General features: G+C 47.4%; 4 protein-coding genes across 4 annotated transcripts; 1 reads left to right on the forward strand and 3 right to left on the reverse strand.

The window, feature by feature from the left end:
• Window positions 1–832: 832 nt before the first annotated feature.
• On the reverse strand, window positions 833–2,116 carry BGW36DRAFT_397333 (uncharacterized protein; the record flags this gene model as incomplete). Its single annotated transcript, XM_046218282.1, has 3 exons — window positions 833–1,019; window positions 1,083–1,816; window positions 1,874–2,116. 3 exons carry the CDS (start codon window positions 2,114–2,116, stop codon window positions 833–835), a joined length of 1,164 nt encoding a protein of 387 aa, XP_046072374.1.
• Window positions 2,117–3,773: 1,657 nt separating this feature from the next.
• BGW36DRAFT_397334 (40S ribosomal protein S6) lies at window positions 3,774–5,227 on the forward strand (the record flags this gene model as incomplete). The annotated part of the gene is made up of 5 exons (XM_046218283.1): window positions 3,774–3,878; window positions 4,092–4,130; window positions 4,548–4,602; window positions 4,659–5,076; window positions 5,131–5,227. 5 exons carry the CDS (start codon window positions 3,774–3,776, stop codon window positions 5,225–5,227), a joined length of 714 nt encoding a protein of 237 aa, XP_046072375.1.
• An 863-nt stretch (window positions 5,228–6,090) lies between these two features.
• BGW36DRAFT_397335 (phosphoribosyl diphosphate synthase) lies at window positions 6,091–7,263 on the reverse strand (the record flags this gene model as incomplete). Its single annotated transcript, XM_046218284.1, has 4 exons — window positions 6,091–6,517; window positions 6,596–6,968; window positions 7,038–7,129; window positions 7,193–7,263. The coding sequence occupies 4 exons, from the start codon at window positions 7,261–7,263 to the stop codon at window positions 6,091–6,093; spliced, it is 963 nt and encodes a 320-aa protein (XP_046072376.1).
• Window positions 7,264–8,053: 790 nt separating this feature from the next.
• BGW36DRAFT_295443 (putative ubiquitin-protein ligase) lies at window positions 8,054–20,314 on the reverse strand (the record flags this gene model as incomplete). Its single annotated transcript, XM_046211186.1, has 6 exons — window positions 8,054–8,148; window positions 8,205–8,549; window positions 8,606–12,364; window positions 12,421–12,504; window positions 12,553–20,200; window positions 20,267–20,314. The coding sequence occupies 6 exons, from the start codon at window positions 20,312–20,314 to the stop codon at window positions 8,054–8,056; spliced, it is 11,979 nt and encodes a 3,992-aa protein (XP_046072377.1).
• Window positions 20,315–22,178: the final 1,864 nt, after the last annotated feature.

The raw sequence follows: 22,178 nt of genomic DNA on the forward strand, positions 1-22,178 counted from the left end.
CAACCTGCAGGCCACTTGGGACGGGGGGCTCTTGCGCTATCCCCGAATCCGGAGAATACACGACGACTAACAGCCTCGTCCCCTGCACCAAAAAAGAAAACACTGCCGGCACTGGACACCATTCGACGGGGTCTTATTTCTAACAAACAGCCTAGTTGCATTGCGGTGGTCATTCGAAACGTCTCAAAAAAGGTCTAATGCAGTACAGCGTACACAATTCGACGGCCACCAGAGAGGGGAGAAATATTGGCAGACAAAGTAATTTACATGGTATATGCATCATATTATGTATGTATATAGTCATATCACAAGGGAACAGCCGCTTCCCAGGCAGTCCGGACCCAATCGCTCTGCTTCTACTTACATGAGCTTGCAGCGAACACGCAGAACCCATAGCCTAGCCTGTAGGGCTCTGTAGCCCCATGCCTTGACAGCGACTGCCACCAGGGCTGCACCGGTGCGTATTGATTGGTGGGTTGGCAGCGCCTATGAAGATCGCTTGCTGTAATAGGGGTGTCTTCGCCCTAGAGAAGGCAACGCAGCGTCAGGCAGTCAGAAAAAGCCTAAAACTGCCTACTCCCTAGAAATGCAGCCAGAACCTAGATAAAACCAATGAGCTGAGCATATCAACAATTTCGGTGCACCTTGGCAGAATGATCGTTCGTCATGTTTGAGTTTTTCTGCTGCTTGCAGGAGCTTGAAGCCGTGTCTGGAGACGACAAAAGTGGTAACGGTAATTGGCGGGAGGAGCGGACAAGAAGCCCAAACAAGCCATTCGATCAAAGGAATGAGAGCGGCTGCTTCTAATATTGGTGATTGTGGGACGCACTGATTAGCTCTCGGGAGAAAGAGAAGTGCTCCTCCTGATCCTGCGTCTATTTATAGGCGTGTTGTTTGTCTCTTGAACTTGCTCGTCGTCGCTTTCAGTAGACGTAGAGTTGTTCCAAGAAGAGTCAATGCCATGGAAGATTTCTGTACCCATCATCTGATTCGCCGCCGGGCCGAGATGCATGCCATCCCTAATGTTACACATTGTCAGTCATTTCTTTGTTTCCCATCAAGGGTAAGTGGTTATTGCTTACCAGAAAAGGAACCTTTCAGGGTTTTCACATCGTTCGTCCTTGTTTCCCGGAAATGGCATCCATTTGCCAGTGTCGGTGGTCTCCACACACGGGTGCTCGACGTCGTCCCAGGGATTCTGATCCCATAATCCATTTCCATCAAGCATTCCCGCTATGTAGAACTGCCTCCCGCGGATTTGATCGAGGAGAAATTCGTTTGTATCAAAAACAAAGATTGATCCGCCTTGCCAGTTCTTGGCCTTCTCTTGCAATTCCTGGTTCCAATTGGTGACTACCGATACTAGGTCCTTCTGGCCTGAGCTTACGTCGAAAGCAGGAAGAAAGGTAGGGTCAATAGACAGCATGAGAACCACCTTGAGGTCGTTAGAACCGCTTTGTGCGGGAAGGCGATCTAGTTGCTCGAAGAGCACGTCAATACTGCGGCTCGTGGAGCCCTTTGTATCATCAAAAGGCATCCGGAGGAATTTCCAAACATCCCATACCAAAAATGATACGGCAAAGACAGTACTATTCATACGAGCTTGGATGTCGCTGTCCGCGGGATTGGTCCCGACTGCAGCTTGCTCGGCAGCCAGCCACTGATCAATCTGACCACGAAGGTCCGGGAGTGGTTCCCTCACGCTATTCAGGTCCGACTGGAGGTTCTGGAGTTCGGCGTCATCTACGACAGATCCGCACAAAGGACCCTTGCAAGCATGGTTCTTCTGAGAATAGCTTTCTAGGCGGCAAGGCCACTGCGTCGGGTTAGAAAATTTGCATTCCAAACATGGTTATTTGGAGAATAATCGTACCATTGTACAAACCCATTCAGGCCAGGATTTACCTTCATTTTCAAGGCGTGAACCGGTATAGCTCCAAGCGTCACCAAAGACAACAAGCCTATGCTCGGCTCCCCCGGGAATCACAGCAGTAGTACCACCCCATTTTCCCGGAAAAGGCAGGCCATTGCCGGAAACATAAAGCAGTCTCACAGCGATGAGGAGACTAACAAAGGCAAGCCCACTGAGTGCATTCAGCCTTGTAAGGTAACGCATCTCCAAGAGCTGGCGGCCAGATGCTCCACGCTGATAGACAACTGGCGAGAATTGGCCAGGTTGTTTTTTGTCCGCAGGTTGCTATTGTCGAAGAAAGCAAACAAATGAGCCGAATAGAGAGTAGGTAATCCTGAGTGGCAGTCCCTTTGTCACCAGCGTTTCTCTTTCTTGAGGATTCTGGCTATCTGCGTAGCTTGTCTTCTTTTGCTGCTTTTGGCAACTTGCGAGTGTAAATATAGTATCGAATATAGTTAAGGTGGAGAAAGAAAAGTGGCAAGACGTTTGATATTAGGTTGTGTGTCGAGAACAAAGTGGAAGGAGCCAAAGGCGGCAGGTTGGAAGAAGAAGCAAAAGAGCGACAAACGAGCGCAAGGGGATGAATATTCCAGGTCCAGATCGATAACAGTTAATGATCGGCTTCGTCAAATGTTAGCTGAGCATTCTGGCGACATTGCTGGCTTGGCAGACGGCCATGATGAGACATAAGAAGAGAAGGGAACGCAGCAAAAGTCGACTAAAGGCCTCGAAACTGGAGTCTGCACTTTTTTGCAATAGCCCGAGTGGCTCTGCACGCGTGGACCCTTCGTCAGTCGCGTGCTCCACTGCCACGGAGGGCATAATAGGTAGACCGTAGTCGTAGTGCCGCGGTACGTAGTACTATTGAAAGGCCCCCAATAGCAGAGATATTCTGATCGCCGCCGACGTCCGATGGTGCAGGCTAACGTGGTCAAGGAAACGAAGTAGGAAGGACGGCGGGGCCTGAAGGCTGACAGTGGACACGGGAGATTGTGCAATGCAGCTTGAGTGGCCGTTGTCATCGAGAACCGGTATCCCGTGACCGATGACACTTCAAGTTCCTACGTCACGACTGGCCTGACTACATACATGCATTTATTCCTCATCAGAGCCATTACAGTGGGACGAGGTTTTTCACCATCTAGGCAATACCATGATGCTATCGAAGATACCTTCGAGGCTCTGGAGAAGCCACTAGCGGGCAGGGGACAACGAGCTTACGTGGAGGCTGACGACAAGAAAGCTAAATAACGCCTAACCGACAACTCCCCGATGCCGGCAGTCCCATTGGCCTGATGCGCGCGGCGATAAACTCGATTGATAAATCCACAATGAGATTATTACCATTGTTGTGTTCATAATAATCATTCATCGCCAGAAAGCCGTAGTCGAGCACCAGTGGTCGTCATGAGCCGCCATGCGTCTTGTGCTCAATTCATAATGGGGCAGTGAGCCGTGTTACGGAGTAAGAGTTGATATTATTGTTGTCCCGAGACAGCAAAAGCAAAGAAAACATTATAAAACAGGTCTTTATTGTCACTGATCATTCTTGTAGTAGGCAATGTGTCACGCGCTAGGATCGGCATAAAGGTAGTAGCCATCCGAGTAACTGCCTGAGGCATCAAATAGCAAATCACATGATATAGTCACCTGACATCTGGCACGTGATGCGCAGGTCAACCCTACGCCAAGCCTGGCCGTCCCAACAAGGCTAGCGTCGATGTGTTAGTCAGCCCGCCCACAACAAGCGTGCGTCCCTAAGCGAAATTTCCCACACAGGACTGTGGCCGATCTTGAAAGACTTCATCATTCGACTGTCGACAACCCGCGCCTCCGTCTTGACCGCGCAATCCTCGTCAAGATGAAGCTCAACATTTCCTACCCGGCCAATGGGTCGCAGAAGCTGATCGAAATTGACGATGAGCGTAAGCTCCGCGCCTTCATGGAGAAGCGCATGGGAACTGAAGTTAGCATCACCTTTCTTCCACAACCGTACGCTTCAGCTTGGCACTTCGAAGGACCATGCATTGCAGGACATTATTTCAGCCAGAAAAAGGAGAAAGCAATAGAAGAACGAGGAGAAAATGAAAATGAAATGCATGAATGGTCTGGAGAGGCGCTTGCTGGGCAGGTCAACTAAATTTTGTCAAGACACTGGCTGACTGTTGTCCTTCTTTAGGTTCCTGGAGATGGCTTGGGCGATGAATTCAAGGGCTATGTTTGTCTCCCATTCCGTTATTGCACCCCTAAGGCATATCCTTGCACGAAAAAAGGAGAAAACACGTTTCAGATCCGCACAGCAATTCCAGACCATCGTATCACCTTCGGCTTCCTACGACTTGAACAAACTCATAAGCATATGCAGCTTTTAAAATGTGTGCCTTATCCAAGATAAAACTGCAATGGCAATGAACAAAAAGTCTTGTGAAGAGTAGTGCTGGGAAGAAGGTGCTGCGTGTGGTTTTGGTTGCTAAGGCTTTTCGTAAATCGTGTTTTTCGCCAATCACTGTCCAAGGAAGAAAGGATAGGATTGTCTGTAACACCAAGTTGTGTTTCGTGCAGTCCTTGCTCTGAATTCCTACTGACTCACAAGCCTGATATGTTTTGATCATACGCTAACGAAAACTCACTATAGCTCTTCAAGATCACTGGTGGAAACGACAAGCAAGGTTTCCCCATGAAGCAGGGTGGTATGTTGTGCTTGACAATGCGTGAACCTTGTTCTCGTAACTAAATCAATCATTAGTTCTTCTCCCCAACCGTGTCAAGCTTCTCCTCAGCGATGGTCACAGCTGCTACCGCCCTCGCCGCACCGGTGAGCGCAAGCGTAAGAGTGTTCGCGGTGCCATCACTGGTCAAGACTTGGCTGTCCTCGCCCTCAGCATTGTCAAGCAGGGTGAAGGCGAAATCCCCGGCTTGACCGACGTTGTCAACCCCAAGAGACTCGGCCCTAAGCGCGCCACCAAGATCCGCCGATTCTTCGGTCTCGACAAGAAGGACGATGTGCGCAAGTTCGTCATTCGCCGTACTGTCACACGCGAGGGCAAACCCGACTACACCAAGGCCCCCAAGATCCAGCGTCTGGTTACCCCCCAGCGTCTCCAGCGCAAGCGTCATCGCATTGCTGTCAAGCGCCGCCGTGCTGAGGGTGCTCGTGAGGCTGCGTAAGTTGCGATCAACTTATTCAATCCTGATTCTAGCTAATAACTTATTAACAGTAACGACTACGCCAAGCTCCTCGCTTCCCGTGTTCAGGAGGAGAAGGCCAAGCGAACCGAGCTTCGCAAGCGTCGGGCTTCTTCTTTGAGGAAGTAAATGTAGGGTTGATAGAAGGGAATGTTCTGGGTTTTATGTGTAATGACAAAGCCCGAAGCCTCACCTTGCTGGGATTACATGCAGACATAGCCCGGTTAGAAAGGTTTAAAATAATGAAAGGGAGCGAAGGCGCAATTCTTAAAATTCCACACCGGTCCATATCTTACAAAACCGTGTGTCAGTTTTTTTAAAGGACACGCTGGAGTACTTGAGACATGAAAAGAGTTTTTCCAAGGAAAATGGGGAAATTTTTTTATTCATATCTTTTTTTCTTCTCTTTTTCCTTACCCTTTGTTGGTCTCTCTTCTCAATTCCTTTTGTTGTCTATTTATCACCCTACTTTACATGAGCAGAGAGATATGGGACGGGAAAAAAAGAAAAATCAATGATATTCCAATTTTTTGCAACAAGATTCATTTTCAATAACGGTGCTCTTTTCATATTCGGTTTCGAACTGCATACCTTTGTGTCATTATTGCTTTTGTCAGTTTGAAATGGAAGATGGTAGTTATGTTATAGAACTCTGGACCTGGACATTCTCAAGTTAGAACTAGGTTTTTAAACCGAGACTCTTCACAGGCTATAGTAGCGTAGACTTGAACTATCCAAGTTGCCATGTAATTATGAAGATGTACATGGAAAAGTATCAAAATATAAACAGAAGCTAGAGAGAAAGAGCTGTCACTTCTATCACTATTGCACATATATTTAATACATCAAATTGGCATAATCGAAACTCCCACAACAAGAAAAAGAAAATTCAAGCACGGAGACTGCGTGTCCACTTTTGGTATCGTAAAGATTCATTATGAAAAACAAGGATCGAGAGAGAAAAAGCCTCGAATACAATCCATCCAAATCGATTACTCTACTGCATGAGAGAACAAAAAGCTGACAGACTCTCCGTTATGTGTTCGTCGACATGCCTCGGCCAATGTTGGACTGATATCAATACTCTCAATTTTATCGCAAAGTTCTTTCTTCTCTGCATGAGGTACGGTATTTGTGACTACAAGACGACGAAGACAGCTACTGTTCAAGTTGCCGATGGCATTACCGGAGAGGATAGCGTGAGTGACAATTGCGTTGACCTCCTTCGCGCCATGTTGTATGATCGTATCTGCAGCCTTGACAAGCGTACCGCATGTATCGGCCATGTCGTCGACAATGATTGCGACTTTGTCCTTGACATTTCCGACGAGCACCATGCGCGAAACCTCATTGGGACGAGCTCGTTCCTTGTGGATGAGAGCGAATTGAAGGTCGAGACGATCTGCAATTGCAGTGGCCCTAATCACCAAAGAATGCGGCGTTAGTCATTGTCTGGGACTTTTTGTTCACGACAAGTTTTGGCAAGAATGTACGAACCTCTTCGCACCCCCAGCATCAGGGCTGACGATGACACAATTCTCGACATCTAGATTTTCACGAATCCACTTCAACATACTCGGCTCCGCATAAAGATTGTCCACAGGAACAGTGAAAAACCCCTGGATCTGGCTAGCGTGAAGGTCCATAGTGATGATATGGTTTGCGCCTGCAGTCTGCAGCATGGTTGCCATGAGGCGGGCAGTAATAGGTGCTCGACTCTTGTCTTTCTTATCCTGGCGCGCATAGAAAAAATTCGGGATAACAGCGGTGATTCGCCTTGCCGAGGCAGTTTTGCAAGCGTTGATCATGATCAAGAGCTCCATAAGCCCATCATTGATGTCATTCGGTTTCGTAGATTGTAGAACGAAAACTGTAGATCGTGCATGAATTAGGATTCAAGTCTTCGAGTTGCGCTGAAACAAGACGTTCTCTCACTCACCATCTTCGTCTCGTACACTTTCACCGATAGTCACACTCGTTTCTTGGTTGGAATACTGAAGAACCAGAATCTTAGTTAACTCTATTCCCAGGCTGGTATATGTGTTAGTCCTGCAGCTCATATCAAATTAGCCGTTCTAGCGTGCGTTATCGTACCGATCCGCCATGAGCTTTGCAAGCTCCGGGTGACTATTGCCAGTCAAAAGTTTGATGCTGTTAGTCGCCATTCCCAACAGAGAATTTAACGATCAGGTTTCTTCGAAAATAATGTTTGATCAGACGAATATCGGGCTACGGAGCAAAAAGAACTTTTGCAAGACCACAGACAGAAGATGAATTAGCCAGTCAACCCCGCGATGAGGAGAAAAGTCGAAAAGTTTCGTTCCCCAAAACTAGCCGCGTGGGGACTACTAATTAGCCTCTCCGGATAAAGAATGTCCGGAAATAGATCGCAATCATTCTACAATTTTCGAAAAAAGTGACTCACAAAACCGATGAATGCCTGTAATTTCATGATCATACACAGCTCTAGCCCAATATATCTACTATTATCCAACATATTATGACGTTTTGCTGAGTCTACGAAGAGCAGTTGCCTAGTGTTCCTCCTCGAGAGGATGTAAAGAGTCTAGAGCATTCATTGTGAACAATAGTCAATTCAATACATAGAATGCAATGATAATGGGAGAGCCTGGATTCATTCGCGAATAATTAGTATCATAGACAGCTAATTGACCTGCACTTCAATCTGCTCCCATGAAACTTTCCTCCAGAAACCAGCCAGGCGTCGTCCTAGTATCTACAATCCCCTTGCAAAACATGAAAACTGAAAAAACTTCTAAAGTACATGAACAATCGCTCTCTCTGGTCCACACGTATGCGATAAACTCAATTTAACAAACCCGCAATGAATCGAGAAAAAAATATAACGAAAATACTCAAGCGCCATCGCATGCAGGATATCACATTGCCTAAGCCAGTTGCGCAAAGCATAGAAGTGAGAATGGTTTCCCTTGTTCACGCAAATCCAAAGTATTCGCTACCAGCAGTCATTGCTTTGTAGACCCGCTGGCGGAGATCTTCATAACTCTCATATTCTGGCAGATCGAGTTCTGTGGGCCCGGTTAGAAAAAGAATCGCATATATAAAATCAAGAGAATAAGCTTACGATTGAAGCAGGTATGTGAGCTTGGAAGGCGTTCTTTGTTGCCATAGTCGCGATGAATGTTGAATTTGCTGAATCCATTCATACCTTCAAGCTCCTTAAAGCCATTGAGTGGGACCTTACTGGTGCCCGTGACAAACTGGAGTAATTTCGCACGTTCTTCTTTGTCAAAAGATCTGACTGCTCGCCAAAACCATTGGATTTGCTGGGACGAAGCAGAATAGTTGTGGTATTCCGTGTTGTTTTTCCAGTCGTCCACGTCAATTTCCGGTAGACCAGAGATGAGTAGCTCAAGTTCTTGCTCGTTGAAAATGGATATCAAATCAGGTGGAATTATGTCGTGAAATCCTAGAGAATAGTATTAGTGACAGATAACTTTTTCAAAAATTTGAGTCCGCTCATACCTTTCAGGAAGTTTTCGAGCTGCTCCTTCACAGACCCAACCAGTTTATACTCGACAACTAGCTGCACATATTCCTCTTTGTTATCTTGAGTCACGGGAATGTTGCGGCCGTTCGGGATTAGGTCAATAACCTGCGTCTCACCGAAGTCGTCAGTCTCGATAGAGAAGGACTCGGTAATGATGTCAGTAATATCGTTCTCCAACATCCAAAGTAAAGATTTGTAATAGTCAAGGTCAAGTGTTTCCATATCCTTGATTGAAACGGATTTCCCAAGGATGCTCTTGTACACAGCTCGGCTGAAATGACAATCAAGGACTCGGCCTTCGTACAAAGCCTTGCCAATAATGCGACCGATGAACTTGAAGAACATTAGATGCTCAGTATTGACACCACTTAAACGGTTTGGATGGAATGTCGTTCGATCAGACGCAACAGGAATGAACAGTGCATAATTAGGATTGAACATGCCACGGGCAAGAACTTGAAACCATTCCCTGGTCACGCCCCCAGCATCAACGCCCTCTTCTCCATGAAAGCGAACACTCAATTTGCCATATTTCACCTCCTCGGCAGATTTGAAGTAAAGCGACTTGAATGAATCGAGGAAAACCTGATCTCGTCGCACAGACAGCTGTAGAGGAGGATGAGGGTGTCGAGACTCCGTGCCACGTGAGTGAATCCGACGAGTGAAGTAATTCCGCTTGTTATCAAATTCCAAAACCTTAGGATTCTTGACTAAGAGAGAGAAAGTTCCGCTCATGAGACGAGGATTTTGACGAACAAGCTCATTAAGTACTTTTCGGTGATTCTCGGTAAAGTTGAAGAAGAGATTTTCCATGCCTGACCCAGTATCGGGGGGTGGGCTTGTCACGGAGAATTCTTTACCACGCCGCGAAGGTGGAGCTTCTTTGAAAGACGTATTTTTACACACAACCATAAGAGCCTCAATCAATGGAAGCAATGTAGTGGCGACATTCAGCATATTCTCCTTTTGTCGAATAATATTCAAACATGCGCTCAGTCTGTTCCAGAGTGGGCCAAAACTTGAGCTTTCATAGAGGGTCTTGAGTACATCCTCTTTGGGTGCAGATTCTGGCTCAGCACCCTTAATCTTGTCAACTCGGTTCGGGTCGAACAGGTAGTCGAGCGCTGTGAGAACACGGAGCAACTTGGCCTGGTCTGAGCTGGCAGGCGAAAATTTGGAAAGTGCAAGGCCCTGCATGTCTGTTCCAGAGCTGGCTTGTTCAATATGAGGAAGCAATTCATCAAGATCTAAGAGAATTGCTTCACTTAGCGTCTGTGCTTGTGATATGAGTTCCTTGCCAATAATATCCTTCGCACCAGGAATTGCTGATAAATTGTTAATCGTCGACAGCGTGTCTCGGAATGTTTTACCATTGCACTCCTTTGCAGCGAGAATGCTCACGACGAGTTGCAGATTATGATGTGGTACAACTGGAGGTTCAATCGAGCGTTTTTTAGCCTTTTCATCATCTACGCTAGCCTTCGTAGCATCGGCCGCCTCAGTCATAGGAGTATCCTGATTATCGGTAGGTTGTTCGCGGTTGGATGCCGGTTCAATTTGAGCTTCTGTATCGTCAGAATGCTGAGGTTCTTTGCCTTTAGCTTCGTCTTGCCTCTCTTTTTCACGTCGCAAAAGAATAGTAAGAGGCTGGGTGATTGTGCTGAGGAGATTTGACAGTTGTTCCATGCAATTAGGACTTTCCATGATCATCTTTCGATCCAATAGAGATAATAGGGAATTTAAGGCAAATTTATTTTCCCTTGTCTCTTTGCCTTTACCCCTCCGTAATGCTTTCAGTTTCAACATGGAGGCTGACTCGTGCTCGGTGAGGAAGAACCAGGAAATGTGAGGATTATACTGTGTCAAGAACAAAAGTGTACCAAGACATTGCTGGACAACCATGAGAGGCGTAACTTCGCTGTTGGCACTGCTCGAAGCCTGGGAAGGAAGAGTACGCTTAGCGGACTGTGGAGTTTTTTGGGTAGCCGGCATCTTGGCTCGTAATGAGAGATGAGAAAAGCTCCGTTCTATAGCTGCCACATCGCCACTTCCATCTTGGAGTATAGAAAGGAGAAGGCTGATCACCTCAACCCGGTTTTGGCGATTCTCACAAACGTTGTGAAGAATATCATGCAATTGATGCCGAGCGTTCCCCTGGAGAGGCATAAACATCAGTCGGAGTAGAGTAGCAACACCGGCTTTGTCGAGTATTTGAACAATTTGGCGGCGTTGCGGTTTTCTAGTTTCTTGATCGTGAGCTTCATCAGGATGCCGTTGTTCTGCACGGCCAACGTCCCCGAATTGTGCCAGCCGTCGGCCAGGAAGAGCACGAGCTTCGGAAAGAAATTCTGGACCCAGTGTAGCCAAAATTTCATCGGGCTGGTCAGCAAGAACAGCCTGCCGCAATGACGGATCAAGGGTAGCCATAAAACTAGCTGCATCCATCTCTTCTGCAAGGGCTGGGCCACCGCTTGCCGTAGCTTGCCGGCGAGCAGACTCTCGATCACGGCGACGCCGAGCTGCAGCTTCCTGTTGTAAGATTTCTTCCCGAATCTCAAGGGGTAATGCCTCGAGAAATTCTTGGCTGATTTCTGTCGGTTCTTCGCCAGATGCTACTGCTTGAGACCGCTGTTCCGCAAGTTGCTGCATGATAACCTCTTCTCTGAGCTCCTCTGGTAGAGCCTCTAGGTATTCTGGGTCAATTTCCATGCCTGTGATGTCCACTTGACGGCCTCGGATTGTAGTATAGACATGTTGTACTGGCTCGGAAGGACCTACTTCCTGAGACTCGGCAGCTGCTTCAGCAATGGAGTCAGCGGTCTCAACATCATCCATTGGTTCATCAACTTCCTCTGCTTGAACGGTTGAAGCTCTAATTTCAGTTTGCCGGTGTAGTTCCTCTTCACGACGAGCAGCTTCTTCCTCTTCTTTTCGCGCTTTTTCACGCTCTTCCCTCTCTTTCTCAACGCGCTCGAGTCTCTCTTTCTCGGCTCGCTCTTCTTCGCGGCGTTTCCGGGCCTCTTCCTCTTCTTTCTGGCGTTTCTTTTCTTCTGCAATAGCTGGAGGTACGAGAGCGCGTAGAAGAGAGTTGACAACTCGTTGGGTCTTTTCAACGTAATTGTTGCTGAAGAGAATACGAGCCTCCTCCTGCCAGCGAGCAGCAGTTGTTGCTAGAGCAAAGCCGATAGCTTGAGATGGATCATCACGAGACCTAGTAGGGGTGGGCTGCGGTCGACCCAATTCGAAAATACCTTGAATCCGGTTACTAGGCATGATGGCTCGTCGATCAACATGGACATGTATACCATCGGGTCGAGAGACAACTCCAAATCCCGGTCCACCCTGCCCTCCCCCTTCAATGGCCTGCATAATAGCGTTTACAAAGCTGACGGGGCTATCCATTGATAACATCCGACCTCCAGATGTGGAGTCCACGCCATGAACCCAGTCGGTGAAAGCCTCATTTGCTGTACCACGGGTTTGACCAGTAATTTCTAGACTACGATCAGCACGTAGTAGAAGAGGGTTTGTTCCATCATCATTATTTCGAGAGGCAGCCTGGCCGCGCTGAGAGCGATAAGGGGGAATTGGAATGATACCATGACGGCTAATGCCACCGGGTAAAGTAGTCCACGCTGCAGGCATTCCACGAAAGTGTCGATGATGGTGGTGATGGTGATGTCGAGGTATGGGCGGTTCTTCGCCTTCCCAGCCCCATGGCTCGAGGTCCTCATCTATTTAATTCAATTAATAACCCCGGAAACGGTGCGAGTTTAGAGACGAATCTTACCATCTAAACCTTCCTCGTAGGAGATTTGGTCTTCATCCATGTCATCTAGCTCCTCCTCGAGCTCATCGATCTCATCTTCTTCATCTAGCCTAGTGTTTAGCATAGTAAGTGAAACGGGAAATAAGTCCACACCTTCATCCTCATTCATATCATCGTCGATCATCTCATCCTGCACATCATCCCGCATGCTGTTCCCGGGAAAGTCGTCCACGCCACCAGCTGCCTCATGCATTACACGAAAAATATCCTCGAATCGTTGCCCATCACCATGCTGGTCAACCTGCCTGATATCGGCAAGTTCATTTTCAAGTTGGGTGAGCATTTCCGCAGCCTCCTCATTATCTTCGGACATTTCTTCACTTTCCCATTCCTCTTCCTCATCGCCTGCTAAGCTGTCATTGCCATGATCACCAGTAATTTCCCCTGCCATAATCTCGTCGTCCTCATCGTCCAAATCGGAATCCTCTTCGTCGTCGTCGTCGTCCTCATCATCCTCATCATCTTCATCGTCTTCATCAAGGAGGACTTCGATATCCATGCCAGTGTCTCCAGACAGGCCTTCAATGGGACCCCGGCCTCCAAGATCTTCATCCTCATCGCTAATTACTTCACCATCGTCTTCGGGAACATCTTCATCGTAGTCCATCTCATCGCCATACTCATCGTCGTACATTTCGTCGTCCTCTTCAGACTCTTCCTCACTAGTCTCTTCTTCGTGCCGTGGTTCTAACATTCCTAAGGTTGAGTGTCGGAATAGATCTGGTGTTTCCTCGCGGTCATCATCGAGATCTGAGACTGAAGTTGCGGAAGATATTTCATCTTCGTCAGTCTCATCTAGGGCTGAAATGCTGGAGGTTTCATTCAAAATGACAGCAGTCTGGGTAAGCTTATTCAATGGGCGAAGAATATATTTTATGACTCTTTTGGATGCTGGGAAATTGAGGTCAACATCCGCAATCGATGCCGTCAAAGCTGATATGAAGTGCTTTTCGAACATCGTTTTCGCAAGCTGTCTTGTGGAAGAGGGATAAGCAGTGTCTCCACTGGCGAATGTATAGCCGCTGAGCATTTTGTCAAAAAGGTCAGCAAGACACATCAAGCGGGAGTATTTGAGATCAAGCGTTTCAATAGAGGACATGGCGTCCCTATACGCCTTCAAAGCATGCTCGAGAGCAAAGCGCCGAACAAAGAGGAGCTCGGGCTCTTCCTCTTCCTCTTCGGTATTTCGTCGCCTGTTATTCCCACCGAATTCACCGGTGCGAGTACACAATGCTACAAGTACTCGCATTGCCCAAGAAGAAGTATTGCTGCGTTTTTTGAATGCGATCGTTTCGTCGTGTTCTAGTGTCCCGATAGGGACCAGTGAGTTGAGTAAGTAGTTGAGAACACCCCCGCGTGGCTTTGACGGTGTCATTGCCAGGGGATCAGCTTTACGGGAATAATTGATAAATTCCACTTTTGTTCGGTTGTATGATGACAGAAGTTCGGTTAAACATTGTAGAAGAAAGCACCGGTAGATGTAGATCGGATGATCATCCGCCTTGAATGTTGACTTCTCTGACTTTTTAGATCCTCGCGTGCTAGTCAGATCTGCAGTCGAAGATGACGGTGAAGGCTCTTCAGCAGCTACCGACATTTCAGTATCAGTTTGCGTTTCTGGGCGGTCAGTTGCATTTATATCAACATTGTCTTGTGGAACTTCTTTGTCGTCAACATCACGATAGGACAAAAGTTCTGACAGCAAGTAATGGATCACACCATCAGGATTCTCGACGACTGGGGGCTTGATATCTGAGGTCTTTCCTTTGTCTCTCATTTCTGCTGTCTCATTGCTTTCAACGCTGTCTATGGCCTTTTCTGCAGGATCTGCCTTTGGTATCACAGGTTCGGGTTTGGAAACTTTCAATGCCAGGTTTTGGGGTCGCTGATTTACCTCATATCGTTGTAGTTTCAACTTCTCGTTAGTCACTTCCACAAACAAGTCAGGTGACCTAAGTACCAAGTGGTACATTTGTCTGACATATGCAGTTGTATCGGTTTGCCTAGAAGATCTAGATTCGAAGCTAGAGGTAATTTCGCTTCTCATTATTTGCTTGATGGTTTCCTCATCTTCGACGATATGCCTCAAAACCAGCATGAAAGCACCTTGTAGTTTGTCATTTGTAGAGCTTGATAATTGCTTCATCATGACGAAGAGACGCTGAAGGTTACGCTTCTCGCCCATGCGAACCGCAATCTGTCGACTGCGTGTGAGAATAACAATGATTCGGCACACTGATAACGCGAGAGAGCCATCCTTTCCTATCCTAGGAAGGATATCTAGTAGCGACTCAAAAAGCTGCATTTTTTCATCCAACGCAAGCAGAGGTGGCTCAAGAGAAGCCCTTCCAGTATCAATAGAGTCATCGAGAGTCTGAGGTGGTGACCAACGTATCTGAGGTGGTTGAGCATCATCTGATAACAATTTTTCAATGACGAGCAATACTTGCCCAATCCATGGAGACGTCTCTTCAGCTGGCTTATCGGAATGGGATATTTTGATGAATCCAAGAAGAGTAACAAAACACTCCTTTAGCTCATCCACTGTCGCGTTGTATATTTGTTTGTCTTGAAGAACCAAAGCCAGTAGATTAGCGTACGCCGCAATCTTCTTGCCAGATGGCTGAAAATCATCCTCCATCTGTAGTGAAACCAGAGACTGCACCAACGTTTCTCCAACTTCTTTTCGGAATCCTTCCGGGTCCCGATGTTTCTTCGTTGCTGCAGCAATGAGATCAGCCAACTCAAATGTGACATCGTGATGAACATTGAGGACATCAAGGCATCGTTCTATGAGATTGATTCTGATTTTGTCACGTTCAGCATCAAGTTCCCCGATAGTCGTAACCTCATTCTTGCGTGATTCAGTTGACTGAATTACAGTCTCGCTGGGTGCACCGCGGCGACTTTCTGTAGAAGCTTCTTCTAGTGGGTCGTTGGTGAGAGTATCCGAATCATTGAAGATATGGTTTAACGTCCTGGCCAAGAATTCCGTATTACTACCGGGCTCGTTTTCTCCTATCTCATTCAGATTTCCTTCACCTGCCGTGAAGCGAGTCGACCCGTCTCCGAAATACCTTGCTAGAGCGGCATTGCGGTCCGACACGGTCAAATGGTTGAAATGAGGAGTATCTGCTATCGACATGTTCTCGGTAGGCCCCGTAACCCTTGTTGTCGCTTCAAGATCAGGTCCAGGAGAGAATCTAGGAGGTGGCCGAAGCCAGGTTTGGGCACGACAATAGTCCTCCGCAGCAGCCAGGGTATTATTGCACCTATAGAGTGCCTCGCGACATAGTTCCATATCAAAGCCACGATCTATGAGCGTGGTGAGCCTGTCTCGGTTGAGAGAGAAAGTTCGCTTAGAATAATCTGAAATAAACTGATTGCGGCCCTTTTGAGTAGCTGCCCCGGCTTCGTGTTCTCCATCCAGGGTTGCACGGAGAATATCCACCAGGCATTTGACTATAGAACTTGAAGCCTGATCAACAAAGTCAGAGCACCATAGGTCTCTCACCATAGGTAGAACTTCCATTCGCAAGTCTACCAAAAATTGACTAGGGTTGAATTGATCGGGACGGTCCCGGTCCCGGTCATTGGTCTGGATATTTTGCAGCTGGTTCGATTCCCGTGCAGAAGTGACCTCTGAGAAGAACGTAAGGATTATCTTCATTCCTCCATAGGCAGATGCGAGGCGGGCTGAGTGGTCGGCATCATTTAAATTTCCAGCTTGCGGGGCCAGCAGCTTGATTTCTTGCAGGAAAAGTTCGCAGATAGTTTTCATCACTTTTAATCCATTTTGCTTTTTGAATGCCAAAAGAATGGATGTAAGTAAAAGTGGGTGAGATCGCTCTACAGGGGCTTCGAACAGCAACTGGGAGAAGGCGGATAGGATGACAATGAGATAGGAAAAGCGATCTTTGACATCTAGGGCTCTGTTAGGAGCAGTCAACTGTAATTGATTAAGCACATTTTCAGCAATGACATCCGCTACCATGAATGCACTCTGTCTGTGATAATTGTCAGGCCGACGCTTCGCGAAAATGCCTATGCCGAGAAGGTGGAAAAATTCTGTAATAGTCGTTGGTAGAGAACTCAAAAGATACCGTAGGGCCTGTGTGTTCTTGAAGGTAGGCCCTTCGTCTTCACCTGCTCGAGAACCATCATCGGCTGTTGCTGGCGCTGTAATATTGGAATTCGAAACACCCTCAAGCTCAGCATTTGTGGCAGTCTGGGGAGAGATTGGCCGGTCTTCATCATTATCAGGAACCACATCCTGCCGAAAATTGTCATTGGAAGGTCCCAGTGCTTGGTTGGCTTCGTCGCTGCCCATATCGTAGCTAGACACTTTTGTGGCTTCAATCCAGCGTTTAGGCAGATTTTTCTGCACGAGAATTTCATCCCAAACACAAGCAGCATGAAGCTTCCCTAAGTCTCTGACAAGAGTCGCGTATTGATCGGCTAGATTGACTTGTGAAAATGCGAATGTTTGATGGCTAGGGCGTGTTTGATACATTGGGGGGCTATAGACCTCACGTAACATATCAGTCAAAACGTGAACAGCTACAAGATGCTTCACATAGTATGTCCCTCGGCTCCAAATCAACTCTCTATTATCGCTGCTGTTAGAACTCCCAGGATCCGGCTGAGTCAAGGGCGTGAAAAAGCCTGTCGATGTGGGTTCTTTCCAAAAATCGGCGAGGCGATCGAGAGAGTCTTGATTTCGTTTAATCAGAGAAGGAATGACGAGATGTGGCTTGGTTTCTGCCATCATATGAACCAATTGCGCAAGTTCACTATTGGCTTGACGACTCTGAAAATCGAATGAGAGGCTAGGTAGAGTTGCAAAGTCCAACACGAACTCAACACCGCCGGTTTCAATAAAATACGTGCAGTTTGTTTGGTTCTCAAAGAAAGCCCCGAGGAAGCGCATGACAGGGTAGATATAATTTGCAGCAGTAAGACCCCAGTCATCAGCATCTGTTGAGGAAATCTGAGCCATGGGTTGTTCTGTACTCGGAACTTCACCGACTGTCAGAGTGCCACCATTAGGAAGCGTCACCTCTTGCAATGGTGGGTAAGAAAAATTCCCATTGCGTTCAGCTATTTTCTCAAAAGGCTCTCCAATTTCCACAGGCAAGGCATGCTTGCCACCTATCACTGATACGTTTCCTTGTTCATCCTTGGCCCACAACTTAGCTCCGGCGCCGTTGTAAGCCATCTTCTTACATAGCAATCCAACTCGGGCAACCATGACCAATACGGCGGACATAACTGACTCTTTGAGGGCCGGGTGGTGCCTGACAAGTTCGTCAAACGTAGTTCCTAATGAACGCACAAGATTTGCATCCATGCATTTAACATGGGCAGGGCTCTCGAATATCTCAAAATAACTGTCAAGAGCACCGGATGCCTTGAACAGGTCTAGTCCTGCTGAATTGAGGCAGACAGCCCCAAACGCCTGGGGAATACACGACATTGCTTCTGCGGCAGGTAAAATTCCATTTGCTAATTTTTGTCCCTTGGTGCGCGCGAGGACATAATTCACATTTCGAGCTGCAAGTCCGCCAGTAGGCATGGCACTCGTTTCCCCGGTCGATTCTACATCAGCAACGGCTGCGGAGGGCTCTGGCACATCCGGAGCTTTAAGATCCTGTAGAACAATTGCTTCCAAGAGACTCTTGCTGAGACCAGCTTCGGCAATAACAGCATAGCTAGTAGGTTCGTTGTGTATGAAACTGCTTAGAATATTGATGGCACCGCTCCACACATGAGAACCAAAGATCGGTGCGTTCTCAAATATCAAACGGAGGGCAGTCAACAATGGTGGTGAATCAACCAAATTGCGTATGTGCCGGTCAAAACCTCCTCCATTGTGTTGCATTATGTGATTGACGAATCTGAAGAGCCATCTCAAAGATTGCTGTTGAAAATATGGAATATTATAGTCGACAGATGGGGTGCGGAAGTCTGGTGGTATGCCAACACCTTCGTTTACTTTGTCAAAAGCAGACCTAGTCTCGAATCCTATCAAATCGGAAATAGCTTCGAATCCCTTGGCAGCTGCTAATGTTGCAAGAGCATCTCGAACAGCATGTACAAATGTATCCAGGAATTCAAGGACGCGAGGGTATACAAGTCGAGCTTTCTCGGTGCGAAGATTCAAGACATCAACAAACATAGGGATCAACCCAGCTGCAATTAAAGTTTCTGGAGTCCTTGAGCTGGAGCCTGGCAATGTCCTTAGCAGCAAAAACAAGGCATCCCGCCACTCATCCGATTCATTTTCATCCTCCTGTTCGGTAGAAAGCTCTGTTATGGCTTTTCGAGTCAGGAACATTAGAATGCCATGGTTAACATTAACGCTGAGGGCTGCACAAACATCGGCAGATCTTCCTTTGTGTTTCGTCAGAGCATCCAATGCGAGCAATGCGAACGTTTGTGTGGTCCGCAGGGTTGTGAGGTCACCACTAGCGCCAAGATGAGCCAGTTCCGCGAGTTGATAAACCAGCTGTAGACGTTTGGGCTGATCTGAATCCTGTTGCAATATCTTTTGATGCATAATGGTTTCCGGATAAAGGTAGGCCAAGTTAGTAAGCGCAAGTAGACGGATTGACAAGGCCTCCTCGCGAGTTTTATCAGATTCAACCAGGGAACGAGCGGTCCGCACTCGATGAAGAAAATCGTATTTCGACTCCGCCGGTACTTCGACCAATTTCGATTCAATAATGGTTTCAATTCTGGTTGAGGCAACCTTCAGAGATGGAACCTCGACAACTCTGGAGTTGCGAGATGACTCTCCAGCCCTGGCCAAAGGTGTGGTAGCATGTACTAAAGGAGACTCTTCGGTGCTGGACATGCGACTAAGACGGGGTGTTGGAAGAGTCGCACTTCTCCGCAATGGCGTAGGAGTGGTAGGCACTTGGGACTGGGGTTGTTCATATGGTCGAACTTCTGGCAAGGATTTATCCTGGTCGGAGATACCCGAAGGATAGTATACTGCTCTAACATTACCCCATTCTTCCCAGCCTGTTTTCTCTCGAAGTAAAGCAATGGCATCGTTGGCATCGTGCCTGGTTGCTAAGGACTTTTCTTTTCCTTTAGTAGATACAATAGGTGAAGACGGACCAGTTGAGGACTTGCTTAGCACAGTTGGTCGGGGAAATGGTAATGCAAGTTTCTGGACCTTTTCCAAGTCAATATTGTAGTGCGCGGCCAACAAAGTCTGTTGGAAGTGCGTGGTGCTGGCATTCCGTTGGCGAGCATGGTATCGCTGAGCTAGAGCCAGGGCTAGACGGAGTGTAAGCAACAGGAGGCTATTCGAGGTTGTATTCAATAGGTCGTTTAAGCGGTCACTGCTACTGTATAGACTGCGATTCCCACATTTCTCCTGTAGTAACTGTGAGAAATCAAGGATGGCCTCCACGAGTTCTCGATCACCCTCGGGTCCATATCCAAGAGAGTTCAGCACTTGGTCGATCTCAATCTCTTCGTTGGAGCCGTCGATGCGTAGAGTGTCGGTCAATACAAGTCGGTTGAACGGTATTATCTGAGGGCCAGCATTCAGTCCGTACCGGTCAATAACGTTGGCCAAGATGTCATCGAATCGGTCTAAGAGGGGAATCCAATGATAAAGGTCGCCTCGCGGGAAAGGCCATGTGCGTGGAAGGGTCGCAAGGTGTGCCGGAAGCTTGGCGAGGGGTACATTAGTTGCGAGTTTGATGAACTCGGACATATACGGGGACTGAAAGTGTATCGATGATTAGCATACTGTTCCAACAATGAAGGTGTCATGGACTTCGGTGCTTACAATTGTAGCCTCATGCTTCGAGCCCGCCACCTTCTTAATTCTCCCCATTTTAAGTAAATGGAACAGCGGCAACCATGGGAAAAGCCGAGTTCCCCAGGTCGTAGACCGGCCGTTGAGTCAAGAGGTTTGGTGATGTTGTGGTGGACCAGGTCGTTGAGAGGAATGTCAAGCTGAAGTAAACGAATGACGTCTGGGGTGGATGCGTTCCGGCCAACGCTCAGGACAGAGGGGCAAGGCCAGACGGAACCTAGGAGACGGTGTTTCGGGTATTTAAAAAAGAAGTCAGAGGTCCAATGGGATGGTGAGGGCAGGAAAAAGGGGGGACGGCACGTCGACGTTTGCAGATTGTGTGCGCACGAGTCGGATAATCACTTCACGAAAAGAGGAAGATGGTTCGATTGCGGGAAGGCGAACAGCGGACAGAGCTGACGGTGCAGGTCGGAGCTCGGGGCTACTGCCAACGCGATCTAGGATGGATGAAGAAATAGAGGGAAAGGGAAAGTGAAGGAGAGCAGGACTCGATACGGAGCGGCTAGGATCAAGAAAAAAGGCGATGGAGAAGCGAAGTCAGAAGGAAAGAATTGGTCGGGTGGATATTGAAGGTCCATGTTGAGAAAGAGAAAGAAGGTGGGGACGCTCTAGGTTTGCTCCGGCTAGGCTGCCTGGCTGCCTCGCTGCCTCACGGGAGCCTTGCTGGTGGAAACTTCGTGAACAGCGACGCCGTCTTCTTCGATTCTTATTTTGTGTTGTGTTTGTTTGTTTATCCGTGCTAATATGTTGCGTTCTAGCACTCTCATTCCAGGAGACCAGTAGCCCCTACTTGCTCGCCGCCTTCGACGCTGAAATTGACTTCACATGTCAGCCATCGTCATACAAGACCCGTGAAGCCTCGCATTGTTTTTGAATGGCAAGCAGCCAGTTTACCAGATTAGTGGTTATTCCTAGAGGTTAAAAGCCGGGGGGTACTGTAGCAGTTCACGGTGGCGCTAGGGTTTACTACAGAGCTACATGATATCACTCGCCAGAAACCTTCAGCTTCCTTTGAAACAGCACTGTAGGTGGCTTTACGAAAGGCATTCTAAAGCTCCCTCGAGACTCGATATTCTACTCCTATAAATAGATTGCTGCTTCAGTTGATGTCGTCGGTGTAGTTGTAGCTGAAATACGGTGTTAGGAGTGCTGGCAGTTATATATCTCGTATATACAACTAGGTATATATATTTCCATGCTTGGCTTGAATTGATGGATTTCACTCCGCGCTGCAAGCCACTAATCTTAAACCTGCTGCTTAAGTAATTAATATTATTGACTGAAACGAGGATCTCTGCATCATACATCCCATAAAACGATATTATCAGCTAAGAATGAATACTTGAAGTTTCAGGCCGTCTCAAGAGTTTACGTATTCTAACGTCATCGCCAGTTCGATGGTAACCACGCTCAATGCTATGCACACAGCCCTTCCAAGGACCCAAGGATACATTTACTACATATTTGGCAATCGTGCAGCAGGTAAAGCAACAATTATGGGAAACTGTCTATTAAGGTACTGCAGAGCATCTAATGCATGTGATCACCAACTAATGGCCATCCCTCCGAAGATGCGAGATTGAAGGAGGAAACGGTGAAACAACACACTTAATACGATCTGACAGATGGCACAGACTTGTATATTGTCATTGATAGGTCCATTGGTAATAGCAAGGGAGAGCTCGACTAGCGAATGCGGCCGTCTTGTTGACAACTCCATCTGGCTAGTAAGACTCTTAGGAGTTGGAGTATGTACTAAACGGGGTGTAGTTCAGCGCTCTGTGCCTGGCGACATGTAATTCTCAAGTATTTTGTGCAATCCACACGTCCTAGGATGTTCATCCTATCATATCAAAATTTCGCGCAGGAGACCTACGCCGCA

Source organism: Talaromyces proteolyticus (assembly GCF_021365285.1).
Source record: "Talaromyces proteolyticus strain PMI_201 chromosome Unknown BGW36scaffold_6, whole genome shotgun sequence".
In the NCBI taxonomy this organism is placed as follows: Eukaryota; Fungi; Ascomycota; class Eurotiomycetes; order Eurotiales; family Trichocomaceae; genus Talaromyces; species Talaromyces proteolyticus.